The 15432-nt window shown below is 45.2% G+C and overlaps 1 protein-coding gene across 2 annotated transcripts in view; it reads right to left on the reverse strand.

The window, feature by feature from the left end:
* The window catches only part of Ranbp9 (RAN binding protein 9), a 91609-nt gene extending 76824 nt beyond the window's left edge, over nucleotides 1-14785 (reverse strand). The window contains exon 1 of one of the 2 annotated variants that reach the window (XM_006972819.3): nucleotides 14168-14785. In XM_006972819.3, coding sequence (XP_006972881.2) covers nucleotides 14168-14684 — 517 coding nt within the window. In that variant the 5' untranslated portion in view covers nucleotides 14685-14785. Of the gene's footprint in view, nucleotides 1-12703; nucleotides 13209-14167 lie in introns of those variants that run through there. The other variant, XM_076573239.1, reaches the window with a different exon arrangement.
* Between the last annotated feature and the right edge of the window lie 647 nt (nucleotides 14786-15432).

Genomic DNA, 15432 nt, shown 5'->3' on the forward strand with positions numbered 1-15432 from the left:
GAGAAAAGAAAACCCTGACTGGAATTCTAAATCAATTATCTTATTATTGGGTTCTTAATATAAATAGTAAATTTTGGCAGTGACCAAAACTTATTTTAATTTACCAAAAATTTTATTCTAACAATGAATAATCAAGTTTCTGGTAGCAGCCACAACTTCTAGGAGTAATCTCAAGATAGACTTAAGAAATAATAGTTTATATATCTAGTACTATAGTAAAAGCACTGTTTTGAGTAGACTGTATCTAATAACTCATTTAATATTCAAAACAATCCAACGAAGGAAATACTATATAGCCTCATTTCACAGCTAAGGAAACAAAGTGAGATAAACCATGTCCATTTTATAACCCTGCTGATTGGGAATTCCAAGTCAGGATATGTGCTGCAATTTAAATTCAAGTAGCTTGATCCAGCAAGAGCTCTGACCACACATTTTAGGGACACCAAGATTTAGGGACACTAAGAATTCTGGGAATCACTCCATATTCATCCTTATCTATTCTTTCTACATCAAGGCAGAAGAAAAAGAGAACTAATACTGGAAGGCACACAACTTCTCACAGTGGTAGGTGCTTTTGCACGCAATTTTCTCATTCAACATTGGTAACAGGCATTTTCTAGCATCATTTTTTTAAAATGAAACTTTTACAGAGATGATATGATTTGTTGCAAATTGGTAGACTCATGTTAAATCCATGCAGATTAATGCTGTGGAGATGCTGGCCAGTTATGGGCTGGTGTATTCTCTGATGTAGTTCTTCATGGGGCACATGAGTAACTTCAAAAACGTGGGGCTGGTGTTTGTGAAGATCAAGAGAGATAGGACCAAAGCCACCCTGTGCATTCTCCAGGACACAGAGAAAAGCGACTGATGAACTGGACATGCAGGACCCAGAAGAAAGTGATCGCTAAACTTTGCCAAAACAAGGTGGGATGGTCCTTCAGATGGTCCTGCTTCACAAAAGAAACTGCCAGACGTTCTGCAGGACACAGAAGAAAGTGACTGACAAACTTTACCATTATAGGTGGGACAGTCCTTCAAATTTCCTGTTTCACTGAAAAGTCTGCCAGAGACTCTAGACCTATAGGCTGAGGATGGATGCCCCAACGCTACAGAAGAACTTTGGGTGACTATCCAGGCAGCCAGTTGTCTTTGTCATTTCTAGAATTTTGGAAGTTGCTTACAATGCACTTACTGTTTACTGAGGTAATACTCTATCTTTCTGAGGTCTTTGATGAAGTTGAAGACTAGATAGCTATAATTATTGTTTTCCTTAATCATGATAAAAGTTTACCTTATTAAATATGAAACTTCAGACTCACAAAAATAGAATAGATAATAGAGTATTTTCTTTAATTTTGCTAAATACAAACTGACTAGATATTGTAACTATAATTCTTGCTTGGTAACTGTTCTGTTACATGTAATTTTACTGTATTAAAATGAAAACGTTCCTTTTTGATTAGACAGAAAATGGGAAGTGCTGTGGGATGATCTTTCTCTACACATGAATATGTGTTGCTATCATTGGTTAATAAAGAAGCTGTTATGCCCTATGGCAAGGCAGAATAGAGCCAGGTGGGGAATCCAAGCAAAGAGACAGGCAGAAGGAAGGCAGAGTCAGGAGACGCTTAGTGCTGCCTAGGGAGCAAGATGTAATGGAACACAGGTAACGCCACGAAGCCATGTGGTGATATATAGATTAACAGAAATGGGCTGAATTAAGTTGAAAGAGCTAGTAAATGATAAGCCTGCAGATGCTTATAAAATAATTTCTCAGAGGTTTATATTAATTACAAACTGGCCTATGACAGGCTTCTTGCTAGCTAGCTCTTTCATCTTAAATTAACCCATTTCTATTAATCCATGTATCACCACGTGTTTCCGTGGCTTTACCTGCGTCCCATCACATGCTGCTCCTTGGATGGTGGTTTGGCGTCTCCCCTTACTCTCCTTTCTCCTCTCACTGTCTCTCTTGGATTTTCCCGCCTGGCTCCATCCTGCCCTGCCATAGGCCAATGCAGCTTTATTTACCAAACAATCAGAGCAACATATATTCACAGCGTACACAAAGACATCCCACAGCAAATTCCCAGCACATAAACTGAAGATATAAACAAAGAAAGACATAAATACATTTTGAAAAAAAAAAAAGTACTATCTCTTAGACAAGGCTGGTAATACTGATATTAGGGCCTACCTCTAACTATGCTCATCAGATGTAAGATTATTTTAAAGTCTGTAGTTTTTAAGAACAAAGAGGGGATAGGTGGAGCCAAGCCCAGAAGTACAGGTTTGTCATCCCCCTGAAGCTGGAGGGCTGAAATTCAGTGTCTGCCTGGGCTAGAAAATGAATTCCAGGTCAACCCAGTATACCCAGTGAGATCCTATATCAAAATAAAATGTAAAAGGAGGCTGGGGCTAGAGTGGCAGAGTGCTTGCCTAACATATGCAAGAAGGCCCTAAATTCAACCCCCACTGGAGGATGAAATGGAGGTGGGGACCACAGAACCCCTCACTTTTTCTAAGAGTATAGATTCATGAATCTCACTTTAAAAGAGTTCTTTCAATGTCTGGGGCAGGGGTATGTCATGTATGTGGGCACACACGTCACAGAGCACCTACGGAGGATCAGAGGACAACTTTGTAGAGTCCATTCTTTCCTTCCACTTCTGCATAGGTTCCCAGGATCACACTCAGGCCTTCAGGCTTCAGAGCAAGTGCCTTTACCTACTGAGCCTTTGCACTGACCCACCCAAACTTTAACACCTTTTTTTTTTTTTTTTTTTTTTTTTTTTTTTTTGAGACAGTCTCACTATGTAGCTCTAGCTGTCTGTCCTGGATCTCACTATATAGACTCAAACTCAGAGATCTTCCTGCTTCTGCCTCCCAAGTGCTGGGATTAAGGCATGTGTCACTATACTCTGCTAAATTTAAATCTTTATAACTGCAAAGGCCTCAATGCTAATAAGACGCTTATAGCTCCAAAAGAAAATTAATATATTACTTAAAAGCTCTAAAGCCAGCAAGATTAGCTCTGTCAGATTGCATTCAAACAATCTTGTTGATTCCATTTAACTGAAATGGAAAAAGTTCAATATAGCCACTCCCACCCACTCGCCAACATGCAGCCAGCCAGTCAGTACCTTTCTGGAAACAGTAGGTCAGCCCCCCCCCCCCCCTTTAAATTTTCTTATTTATTATGTATACTGCATGTATGACTGCAGGCCAGAAGAGGGCAGCAGATCTCACTACAGATGGTTGTGAGCCACCATGTGGTTTCTGGGAATTGAACTCAGGACCTCTGGAAGAGCAGTCAGTGCTCTTAACCTCTGAGCAATCTCTCCAACCCCTAACTTTTTTTTTTTTTTTTTTTGGTTTTTTGAGACAGGGTTTCTCTGTGTAGCTTTGCGCCTTTCCTGGAACTCACTTGGTAGCCCAGGCTGGCCTCGAACTCACAGAGATCCGCCTGGCTCTGCCTCCCGAGTGCTGGGATTAAAGGCGTGCGCAATCATGGACTTTCTACTCCAACTTAAAGCACTTCTTCCTGGACCCATACTCTAGCTTCTGGCCCCTGCAACTATTTCACCCCAGAAATACTAAATTCTAACCAGTACTGTTCTACTACAACAAAATACATTCTTTAAATACAAATTGGCTCATTGGCATTTAAATATGGGAATGGTGCTAGCATAATAAAGATGCCACTTGGTCTATAACATAGCTTTTCTCAATACACTGATCAATTTTAAAAGCTTAACAATATGCAAAGACCCTGAGAACAAACAGCTGGGATTCCTACACAAGTATGTATATCCCTACAATGCACGAAACCATCAGGGCAACAATGCAAAGCCACAGGCTAGAGGTGCTAATAAGGTTTCCTCTATGAGTGCAGATTCATGCATCTCACTTCCAGCAAACATGTATTCCAGCTAACAGTATGAGAATTAGCATGAGAAAATTAGCCCGCAATCCCACAGGATGTGACTTTTACCAACTAGAGTTCAGTATATAGTTTGTTTTGCCTTTACTTAGACTTCATTAGTTTTCAAAGTTACCGAGGTCAACACTTTACCTTCTTTCCCGTGGTTATTTCAAGCATGTGTTATCCAGTTAAGATTATTTTATCAAGCTAGGTGTGGTGGTAAACATCAGCAAACCCAGCACTTGGGAGGTAAAGACAGAGAATTATGAGTTCAAAGTTGTTTTCAGCTACACATAGTGAGTTCAAGGCCAGCCTGGGCTACTACATGAGACCCTATCACAGTGGTTCTCCACCTTCCTAATGCTACAACCCTTTAACACAGTTAGTTCCTCGTGTTATGGTGACCCTCAAGCATCAACTTACTTTCACTGTTACTTCATAACTGCAGTTCTGTTACTGTTATGAATCGTCATGTAAATATCTGATATGCAGGATATCTGATATGCCACCCCTATGAAAGGGTCGTTTGACCCCAAGGGTCACAACCCACGGGTTGAGAATCACTGCTCTATCAAAAAGAGCAGGAGAGAGGTGAGTGGAGAGTAAGAAGTGAGGGGGCAAAGAAAATGAGAGAAGGTGGCAAGGACCTAGATTATTTTGTCAAGTTGGGCCCAGTGGTGCTGGCCTGCCACCCAGCTACCCAGGGTCTGACGGAGGAGGCTTGCAAAGTCAAGGACTACTTGCCAGCATGAATTGAGACTCTACTTGAAAAAGAATCACATTCTACATTCTATGCTGGAAATTTTGCCTGTCTCCTAAATGAATTTTTAACTTGAGTTCATTATGGTTCTTGGTTTACAAAGTTCTATGGTTTGCCTAAGACTATTTATCCACAACTACAGTATCACGTAGAATATTTTCATTGTCCTAAAAATACCCTCCGTGCTTTATATATTTGCTCCCATTCCTTTGACAATCACCCTTTTTTACTGCCTACAGTTATGCCCTTTCTACTTAGACCTTTTAGACAGGTTGCTTCCTCTTAGGAATATGTAGATCAAATTCATACATGTCCACATGGCCTGATGGCTTATTTCATTAGTGACTGATAATATCCCATGACATTAAACTTCTCACAGGTCTTGATCTTATCACCAACTACTTTAAGATATCTTGGTTGCTACCAGTTTTTAAAGACCATGAATAAATTTGCTGCAAACATTGAAAGGCAGGGCAGGGGGAGCAATTCAGAGTAGTCTTGCCTTGCATGCTCAATTTGAAGGGAGGGAATTAGTTCACACACAAGTTTCTGTGCAGGTTTAAGTTTTCAGATGAGTTAGGTAAAAGTATGGTAAAAATACATTTGGCTGTGTCAAAAACTGGCAAAGTGGCCGTATCATTTTGCATCCCCCCACTAACAATAATTTGAGATTCTCATATTTAGGAACAACTGGCACACTGTTAGGCTTTGCTTTTAAAGAGGCTTTTCTTTCTTTCTTTTCTTTTCTTTTTTTTTTTGGTTTTTCAAGGGTTTCTGTGTGTAGCTTTGCACCTTTCCTGGAACTCACTTGGTAGTCCAGGGTGGCCTCGAACTCACAGAGATCCACCTGGCTCTGCCTCCTGAGTGCTGGGATTAAAGGCGTGCGCCACCACTGCCCGCCTAGAGGGATAGCTCAGCTGTTAAAGGCTAGGCTCACAACCAAAAATATAAAGAGGCTTTTCATTTCAATTAACTTGGTGTCAAGCACTTACACCCTAAGGAAGGAAGCCCGAGACCCAGGCTCAAGGTTGCAGAGTCAGTCACATGCAACAGTGGCACAAACGTCAGGGGGGAATGAACTAGGCTTGCAGACCCTTAGAACTGTGACCGCTGCAGCGCTCTGCTGCAGGTAGCCAAGTCCCACACTAAGTGACGACCCCAGCCCCAAGCTCCCAGCTGTGGGAAAACAGGGTTTCCTCAGCAATGCCTCTGTGGTACTGAAGCAGGGGTGACCATTGTCTTCTTACACAACACACTTTCTGAAGACTTCACTTCTAAACCTTATCTAATTCTCTAAATCTTTCCTTGGGTATTTTCTCTTCCTTTCTCTTCTTCTAGGACAAACTTAATGGGAATCTCTTAAAAGGTCTCAAATGCCCTTAATTTCTCTCATAAGCCTATCTTTCCACCACACCGACCAGGAAAGCCATAGCCATGGCCTTCCGTCAGTGTCACAGTCCACCTTTCTGATACCTACCACCCTGGCAGTCAGCCTCTGCTGGAGAGTCTAACAATGTGGCAAATGGTCACTGCTCATCACCTCACTGGGCCTTTCCCAGTGCTACTAAAGGTATGCTCAGAAATCTCCAGTCAACCTGTTCCAATTAGTCCAAAAGGCTCATCCACACCTTCTTCATTCACATTACGCTACGTTCAGGGAGCCTATTTTGTGAAGAAAATGGGGAAGCCATTAGATGTGCTAACGGTCAGCTCTCCACTCTGCTATCCCAAAGTGACCTGTGTCCACATCAGTTTTTTTACTCCTGGAGGAACAGAAGGTCCTCTCCTCTCCAAGACCACCCACTCACCTGTGCTCGGCACTCTCCTCCCAGCCTTTCCCTATCAGTCCACAAGCTAAAACACCTTCAGCCATTTTCGATTTCATTTCACCTCAGCCTTTAAGAGCACAATGTTCCCAAAATGTGTGTTCTTCTCACAAAGTTCTGTGCCTCTGTGTTATAAACCATTGCCAGTATTGTATTAAGGCTGGAAGTAAATAAAAACATTTTTTAAATTTCAAAGTAATAAAAAAAAGGCGTTGGGGCTGGAGAGATGGCTCAGTGGTTAGGAGCACTGACTGCTCTTCCAGAGGTCCTGAGTTCAGTTCCCAGCAACCACATGGTGGCTCACAACCATCTCTAACAAGATCTGGCACCCTCTAAAATTAAAAAAAAAAAAAAAGAAAGAAAAGAAAAGAAAAAGAAAGAAAGAAAGGCTTTGCTGATATCAGTTTTATTTATTAAATTTTTTATAATTATTAGGAACCAGACCTTGAAATAAAATTGTAGTCTCATACCAATTTTCACATCACTTCAGTTTTACCCACACACTAAATGAAGACTGACTTTAAAATGATACAACTGTTTCTAACAGTACTTTCAGATTTTAAGAAGTCTTGATTATGTGGGATTTTCATCTATCCTGATGACATCCAAATCCAGCCCTCAGCTAAAATGTAACCAATTATCAGTCATCAAAAACAGAGATTTTTTCCCCCTTAACCTTCCCTAGGTACTGCCTAATCTTCCGACATTTCTCAGGTGTGCTCTGTGTGCTGTATTCTCTCTACTTGGACCCTCCACTTATTCAGTCCCGGACACCTGGTTGTTCCCATCATGAAATCCAAACTGTTCTCCCCAAGGCTACAATGATCTTATTCCAAATCCAGTCATAAATTTCCCAGGCCTACTGCCCTACACACTACCCACACACACAAAGGGCCTTTTCCACCCTTCTGATCTCCTCTGCTGGGCTCCTCCACTACACACTACGCGCGCGTGCACGCAGGCCTCTTCCACCTTTTTCATCTCCCCTGCTGGGCTCCTGGGACACTATGCGCCTTTCCACTCAGGTTCCTTGAAGCGTTTCTTCTTGGGCCCCCACCTGCCCTTAAATGACGCAGTACATGTTCTGCCTCTGCCATGGCGCTCCCTCACTCCATACACTCAACACTTTCAGTTTCAACTAGCACCTCAAAGAGAGTCCTCAAGTGTCTAACAGAGCTCCCTCTTGCCCAGCTTCAGGTGACTCACAAACCCTCCCCAGGAATAAGTGCCTCACAATGTCCTAAGGAAGACAGTAGGACTCAGACCATGCTGCTGCTACTATAGTTTGCATTTTATAATTACCCACAATCCAAACTAAGTCAACACAGCTGTTATGGATTTGGGTGGGAACTGTCCCTCACAGGCACATGTGTTTGAACTGGTTCCCAGCTGTTAGCTCTATCTGGGAAGGCTGTGGAACCTTGAAGAGGTGGTGTCCACTGAGCTGGAGAAGTGAGTGCCTGGGGGCCGATCAGAGGCCATAGCCAAGCTCTACTTCAGCCTAAGTGCTGTCTAGTTCCTGATCCATAGTGATGTAAGCAAACAGTCTCCCAGTCCTGCAGCCACGCGCATCCGCCAAGCCTTCCCCACTGTGAAGGCTGCGGACCCTCTCAAGAGTCAACGGAGTAAGCGAATCCTACCCCATGTTACTTCTGCTAGTTCTTCTGTCCCAGTGATGAGAAAGTAACTAATCCAACATGTCAGCACCCCATTTGAAGACTACCAGCTCACACAATAACAGCCCATGAAAAGCTCTATCCAATAAACTGAGAATTAGTTCAGCAGATACCCTAAGGCCCTAGGGCTTCAAATGGGGAAGGAAAGATAAGCTGCCCATTGGGGGAGATCCAAAATCTGCAACTGTAGCTGAGTCTCAACTGAAGCATAACGAGAACCTTGTGGTTTCCACTGCTGAGATCACTTAAAGACCCTTGATTCTGTTCCTCTGTAGGGCATTCTCCTCCTCCCCCCTCTAGCATCTCCAGGTTTCCATGAAGATCTCAGATTAAAATCCCTACTTCTGGGGCCTGGCACAGTGGCACACACCTTTAATCTCAGTATTCGGAAGGCTGAGAGGCAGATGGACTCTGAGAGTTCAAGGCCACCTGGTCTACATAGTAAGTTCCAGGCCAGCCAAAGCTCCATAGTAAGAGCCTGTCTCTGAAACAAACAAAACTATCCCCAAAGACTCTGTAACAGACAGCACTAACATCTTCCAAACCTGTTAGACTCAAGGTTCGCTTTAAGAACAACAGAGCTAGAAATCCTCCTAGATTTCTCCCATTATTCCTTCTATCTCCAGATTACCTTTAAAAATCTCACGGATATGGATATATGATGCGCTTCTCTGCCCCTTACCCTGATCAAGTTAGTCTTTAAAGCAAGTTTTCTAAAGGAATCGGCTTTTTTTTTTTTTTTTTTGTCTTATACACTTGGATCTATCTTTCAATCAGTTGTGAGGGCTGACAAAAATGTACAAGTGATCCAAGCACTTCCTATTTAAAATCTTCTGATGGTCTCCAACTCCTACGAGCAAGGCCTAAGCTCTTGCTCTCATCTTTTAAGCTTGGCCACTGGGCTTAACTGGAAGAAACTACTCATGACTGACTCTCTAACCTAGGAGTTCTCAACCTTTGGGCGTCAAACAAGAGTCTCTTATCAGATATCCTGCGTATCAGATATTTACATTATGGTTCTTTTTTTTTTTTTTTAAAGATTTATTTATTTATTATGTATACAGAATGTATGACTGCAGGCTAGAAGAGGGCACCAGATCTCATTACAGGTGGTTGTGAGCCACCATGTGGTTGCTGGGAATTGAACTCAGGACCTCTGGAAGAGCAGCCAGTGCTCTTAACCTCTGAGCCATCTCTCCAGCCCCACATTATGGTTCTTAACAGTAGCAAAATTACATTCATTAAGTAGTAATGAAATAATTTTACGCTTGGGGGAGGGTCACCACACCATGAGGAACTGTATTAAAAGGTGGCAGCATTAGGAAGGTTGAGAACCACTGTAATCCTTTCAGGGTCAGCCTAAGTTCGATGCTCCTATCTTCCAACATATCCTCTAACATTTCCCTTTCTACTGTTATGTTCTTTGAGCTGTGTGAGGCAAAGACAGTATTTTCATCATCTTTGGGCCCAGAAACCAGTACCAAATAAACATGGAGAAAAGCTCAAGTGGAAGAATGAATGAGTGGAATAAACAAGGCATACATACAAACTTACCAGAATTTTCTGCTACATGGCAACTAGCTAGTTTTTCCTGAGTATAATTATTAAATTCAATCAAAGCCAATTTACCAAAATCTTAGCAAAGAGATCCCAGGGAAAACTCAGTTCAATTTTAATCTCTTTGATTCTTTAATACAAGGTCTTACTATGAAGGCCAGGCTGGCCTAGAAGTCCCGCCTCCACCTCATACATTCTGAGATTACAGGTGTTTACCACCATGCCCAATATAAATTTCTTGATTTTAAAGCTCTCTTAAATCGCCCTGTGAGAGTGAGAGAGTTCTCTTCCTTAATCACTTTTTAGTCTTATTTTATGATCTTTCACTGAACCTGGAACTGACTGTTCTCTGATTAACAAGTTCCCAAAACACACCTGTGTCCTTTATTGCCACGCCCCCCAACCCCCAGGAGTTTCAGGCACACATTAGCACACTCTGCTTTCCTGGGAGTGGTGGGATCTGAACTCTGGCCCTTCTGCTTGTAGAGCAGACACTTTATCCACTAAGCCTCTTCTCAGCACCCTTAACAGGCCTTTGTCCTGGTAAGCAGACATTTGTTAAAATATTTGTTCAGACTTAAGGACTACAAGGTCAGTGAGACGGCTCAGTGAACAGGAGTGCTGCTAACGACCTAGATTCAATCCCCCAGGTCCTACAAGATGGAAAGAGAACCAATCAACTTTGGAAGTTGTCCTCTGACCTCCACACGCACATGTCCACAACACACAATCACACACAAGCCTGCATGCACACACATAAATTTTAAAAAAGGTATTAAGGAAAAAATACAAAAATTATAAACACTTATATTTAGTAAGGGTTAAAAACTAGTAACTTCAGGGACTTGGCTCAGCAATTCAAGAGAGCTTAATGCTCTCCCAGGGCCCATTCCTAGCACCTACACCAGGTGGCTCACAGCTGCCCTAACTCCAGCTCCAGGGGATCCAATGTCTTCTGGACACCAAGGCACACACATGCATTCAGGCATACATACCCCTCTAACCCCCCCCCCAACACACACACTCACAAAAACAATATCTACTTAGAGACTTTACAGATGCTTCAATTAAAAAGTGCAATTCACTATTTCATCACTTCCTCGGGTTCCCAAGTTTCGATTCTCTGGTGTCTGTCCTAAGCATTTTAAGTCAGGAGTATCAAAGAGCCCCAACTTTTCTGGAGCATTATTGCATTTACCTTCAGTTACCTTTTCCCTAATGGGAAGTGCCTTTGAGCACAACTGTCTTTTAGAAATGTGAAATTATTCTCACACAAATGGAAAGATGTAGTAAAAATAAAACAAAGATCACAAAGAGTCAACAAAAATTAGTTCTTTCCCTTTAAAATTTTAAAGATGTATTTTATTTTATGTGTAAAAGTGTTTTGCCTGCATGCATGTATGTGTTCCTGGTGCCCAAAAAGGTAAGAAGAGGGCATCAGATTCCTTGGGACTGGGCGCTGGGAACTGAACCCAGTCTCAGCAAGTTCAACAAGTGCTCGTAACAGTGGAACCATCTCCTCAGCCCCACAGAATTAATGTTTAAATCTGCTTGACTTGTGATTGAGGAAATCTAACCTTTAGATGCTCCCACTTTCCAGATCCACTTGGGTCTCTGTAAAGCATCCTAAGAGTGACAGCACACATGCGTGCGTGCGTGTAATCTGTAACTGAAACATGTAGGCTCACTGAACCCAATGTTGCATTCTTTAAATGTTTATTTAATATTCATTAAAAAATAAAGTTATTAGAATTAAGTCTAAACCTGTCACTTTAAAAATTAGTCAATATCGACAATTTTTAAAATAATGGGCCATTCCTGTTTTGATAACAGATGTGATTGTTAAATAAAAAGCCTCAAAAAAATTAATATAAGGCCAGCAAGGTGGCTCAGTGGGTAAAGGTATCTGTCAATAAGTCTGATGAGCTGAGTCTAGGACCCACATGGTGGAAAGAGAGAACCTACTCCTACAAGTTGTCTCTGAGCTCCACACCTGCACCACAGTGTGTGCCTACCCCCCCTCCCCCCACACACATCGTAAAAAGAAAAAACTTAATAAACACTATTCTACATACATGGTAACTCTTCTGCAATTCAATTCATTTTATCTAGGTATCTGTCATTGTTAACATGGGACCTTTAAATCACTAACGAAACTGTTTCCATAATCAGCAATTCCAATTTAGAAAAAACATTTAAACACAGAATTTATGCAGAGGAAAAGAAATCAAGATCATCATTTTTGGAAAACAAGTATGATTAATCTTTTAAAATTCTGTAATACAGAAAAATGTCAATCGAATAATTTGTGTCTAAAAAAAAAACAAGGCAGCACAATGATACATTACATAAAACATCTACTCTTATTTGTGACTTGTAAGTTTTATTATTCACTACCTACAATACTTCCTTTTTGCTACTGAGTTAAAGTTGCCCAGTATATTTGGTTTCCTCTCAAAAGACACACAGGAAAAATAGTAACAACAGAAAACACAGACTTTAAAATAACAAGACTAGATGAAGGTTTGGGAAAGAGACACAGTCTTTGTCACATGGGGAAAGGGAGAAACAAAGAGGAGATAAAACAGAGGAAAAGGATGACAACAACACATCTCTTTTCCAGAATTAATGGTTTATGTTTATAAAACAGTGTTGCTTCCAGAAAGTGAATCTCAACGTTACACAACAGAATGTCATAAAAAGGCCAACAGGAAAAAATAATTGCGACAGCAGTATCATAATATTCAAACCCCAACCACATAAGCACACGCTTGTCTCTGGCCCAGATGATTAATTTTACATAAAAGAAGTAAACACAACTAATCAAGGCATGTTATAATGTTAAATAAGCCATAATCACGAGTCTTAAGCTCCATGGAAATTTCCTTAGGGACTATGCGGCCCAACTCCCCACATCTCTCAGAAGAAACTGAGGCCCTCTCCTGTAACATACCTAATCTTACCAGTGACTGCCCGGACTCAGGAGTCTTTGTTCACTAACCTCCCCCATAGACAGTCTCTGCTTTTATAAGCTTTTTATTTACCATAAACCACAATTTTAAAATGATCAAGTTTTGTCAAATCTAACAAAAGCATTCTGGCAGCCAAAACAGAAGTAAACACTTCATAACATAGCACTCGCTGTTCACACAAATTTAAAAACAAAATTAGGTAATAATCCAGAAAGAAATCAACAAAATGTCCTAACTAAAAAGGGGGAGGGGGACCCTTCAGTATTTTGAAATTTTCAGCCACTTAGATCAAGGAACACAGCGTTCGAAATGGTAAGCACTTCTCTGGACCTATGGCAAGAATAAAAAGGAATGTTCAACAAGGCCTATCTTTGTGTAGATTCTTTACAGCCAAATCATGCAGATTTCTGTTGCCATACTCGTTTCCAATTAAATAGTAGCTGATTTATCAAGATTCTTCTCGAAGCCCAGTTCTGAATTCTTTCAGAATCTTATCGCCAGGTTGTTTATGCCCTCTTACATGCTTGTCACTAGGATCCGAAGACCCCTCCTTTAGAGCCAATCAAAAAGAACCTGGTTAGAATGTAAAAGCTCCTGCGTTAGATTTAGGGCCTGAAACACAGAATGTGCTTCCCAACTGATGTCACTGCATTTTTTTTTAACCCCTTCCACACAAGTAAACTTGACGCATGCCATTAATCTGAGCTACAATTCAAGAACCCCCTACTGCCATTTATGATTTTCTATACAACCGATTTGATTAAGCTTTGTTTTAACCCAGGAAAAGTGGGGGTGGGAGGAAGCAGAAGCCTAAGGTGGTTAGTCTGCTAACTGCAGGTGCAAAATACAAGCCAATTTTCTTCAAAATGCTAAATAACATGTCTTAAAACACTTGTTTTCAACAAAACTTCATGTAACATCAACCCGGAAACACAGGGCATTTCCCATCCGGAGGGGCGGGTTTCTGCTCCCCGAAGAAAACAGGGAATCCTGAGGTTCCTCTCCCACCCTCCCGGTCGCTTTCAATAAGGTGCAATGATGGCCAACTTGGGCCCCTTGTCCTTTTGTCCCCCTAGACAATCTCTGGCCTAATTTGGGACAAATCCTCCACTGATCACGCCTCCCTCCCCCTCCTGTGTATCTCTGCGCTCCCTTAATTAGAAACTGTACCTCGGAATCGTGCCTCTCACCCGCGCTGCGTAAGAGGAGACCGCCTGACCCTCCACCTGGAGAACAATGTAACCCAACTCCGGCCCATAGATTTATCTCAGGGAAATCAGGAGGTGCGATGTGTCCGCTCATCCCGGATTCCCTCCAAGCGTCCAGCTCCCGGCCTAGGAATGCCGCCAGCTCCTTCCCACCTGGGCACCCACTCTCTCACCTTCCCTCGCCCAGAGCCTCGCCCCGCACCGCCGGATCTCTCCGCGGGACCCCGCGCCCCGTACCTTTGTAGTGCACCCGCAGGTTGTTCTGCGAGAGGCCGATGTAGCTGAACTTGTCCTTCGGGCTCCAGGACCGGGGCAGCGGCGTCTCCTGCTCGTCCACGGCCGGGTAGAGGCGCTTCAGCCGCCGCTGCAGTTCCTTCTCCTGCTCGTTGAGGGCCGAGTCGCCGTGCGGGAAGGGGGCCGCGGCGCTACTGCCCGCCGCCAGGCCCGGGGCCGGGACGCCTGCGGCCGAGCCGGGGCCCGCGGCCAGGCCGGGCGGCGCGCTGGCGGGGGCGGCCGCCGAGGCGGGGGGCGGCGGCGCGGCGGTGGCCGGGGGCGGCGGCGGAGGCGGCGGCGGGTGGAGCAGCAGGGCGGCCGCCGCGGCCCCCAAGCCTCCGCCGGGCGAGCCGGCCGGAGAGGAGCCGGCGCTGGCGGCCGCGGGCGCGGGTAGGGCGACTCCGGAGCCCGGGGCCCCGGCGGCGGGCGGCGGCGGCGGCGGCTGCTGTTGCGGCGGTGGCGGCGGCGGCTGCCCGGACATCCCGGCCGCGACTCAGCCTGCGGCACCTCCGCTCGTCCCTGCTTCCTCCTGCGCTTCCCGGGGGCGCTGTCGCTGCGGCCGCCGGCACCAGGCGCCCAGAGTCCGCCCGCCCCGGAAGCAGGCGGCGGGCCGCGCGGCCCGGCGGAGCGCGGCGGTTGAGGCGACCGGCCGCGGGCGAGCGGGCAGGCGAAGGCGAGCGCGAGGGAGCGTTAGCCGGGAGCTGGCGGGCGCGCGGCCCCGGGGCGACGCGGTGAGACGGCGAGGGGCGCGGGCGGGCGGGCGGGCGGGCGCGCGGCCCGGGGCGACGCGGTGGAGCGGGGAGGCGACGAGGGGTGCGGGCGGCCGCGGCGGCCGCTGCTCTCGCGGCTGTTTCCCGGCGGGCGGGCGGGCGGGCGGGCGGCGCGAGACGCTGCGCGCGGGCGGCGCCAGGCGAAGGGGCGGGCCGCGGCGCGAGGGGCGGGCCGGGTGCGCGCGCGGACCGGCTCCCCGGCGGCCTAAGGGCTCGCGGGCGCGGGCGCGGGGCGGCGGGGCGGCGGGCGGCCGCGGGACCCTTCGCTGCGCCGGCCGGCCGCCCGCACGGCTCGTCGCGTTTTCCTCCCCCCCCCCCAGCCGCGGGGAGCCCGCGTCGCGCCCAGGCGAGAGCAATCGAGCCCCGCTGGGCCGCGGGGAGCTGAGCCTGGGGTTCCTAACGCCTTAAGGCTGGCGGGTCAGTCAAGGACCCCTAGAAACCATTCCTGAAGGCGAAGGC

This window comes from Peromyscus maniculatus, chromosome 5, assembly GCF_049852395.1.
Source record: "Peromyscus maniculatus bairdii isolate BWxNUB_F1_BW_parent chromosome 5, HU_Pman_BW_mat_3.1, whole genome shotgun sequence".
In the NCBI taxonomy this organism is placed as follows: Eukaryota; Metazoa; Chordata; class Mammalia; order Rodentia; family Cricetidae; genus Peromyscus; species Peromyscus maniculatus.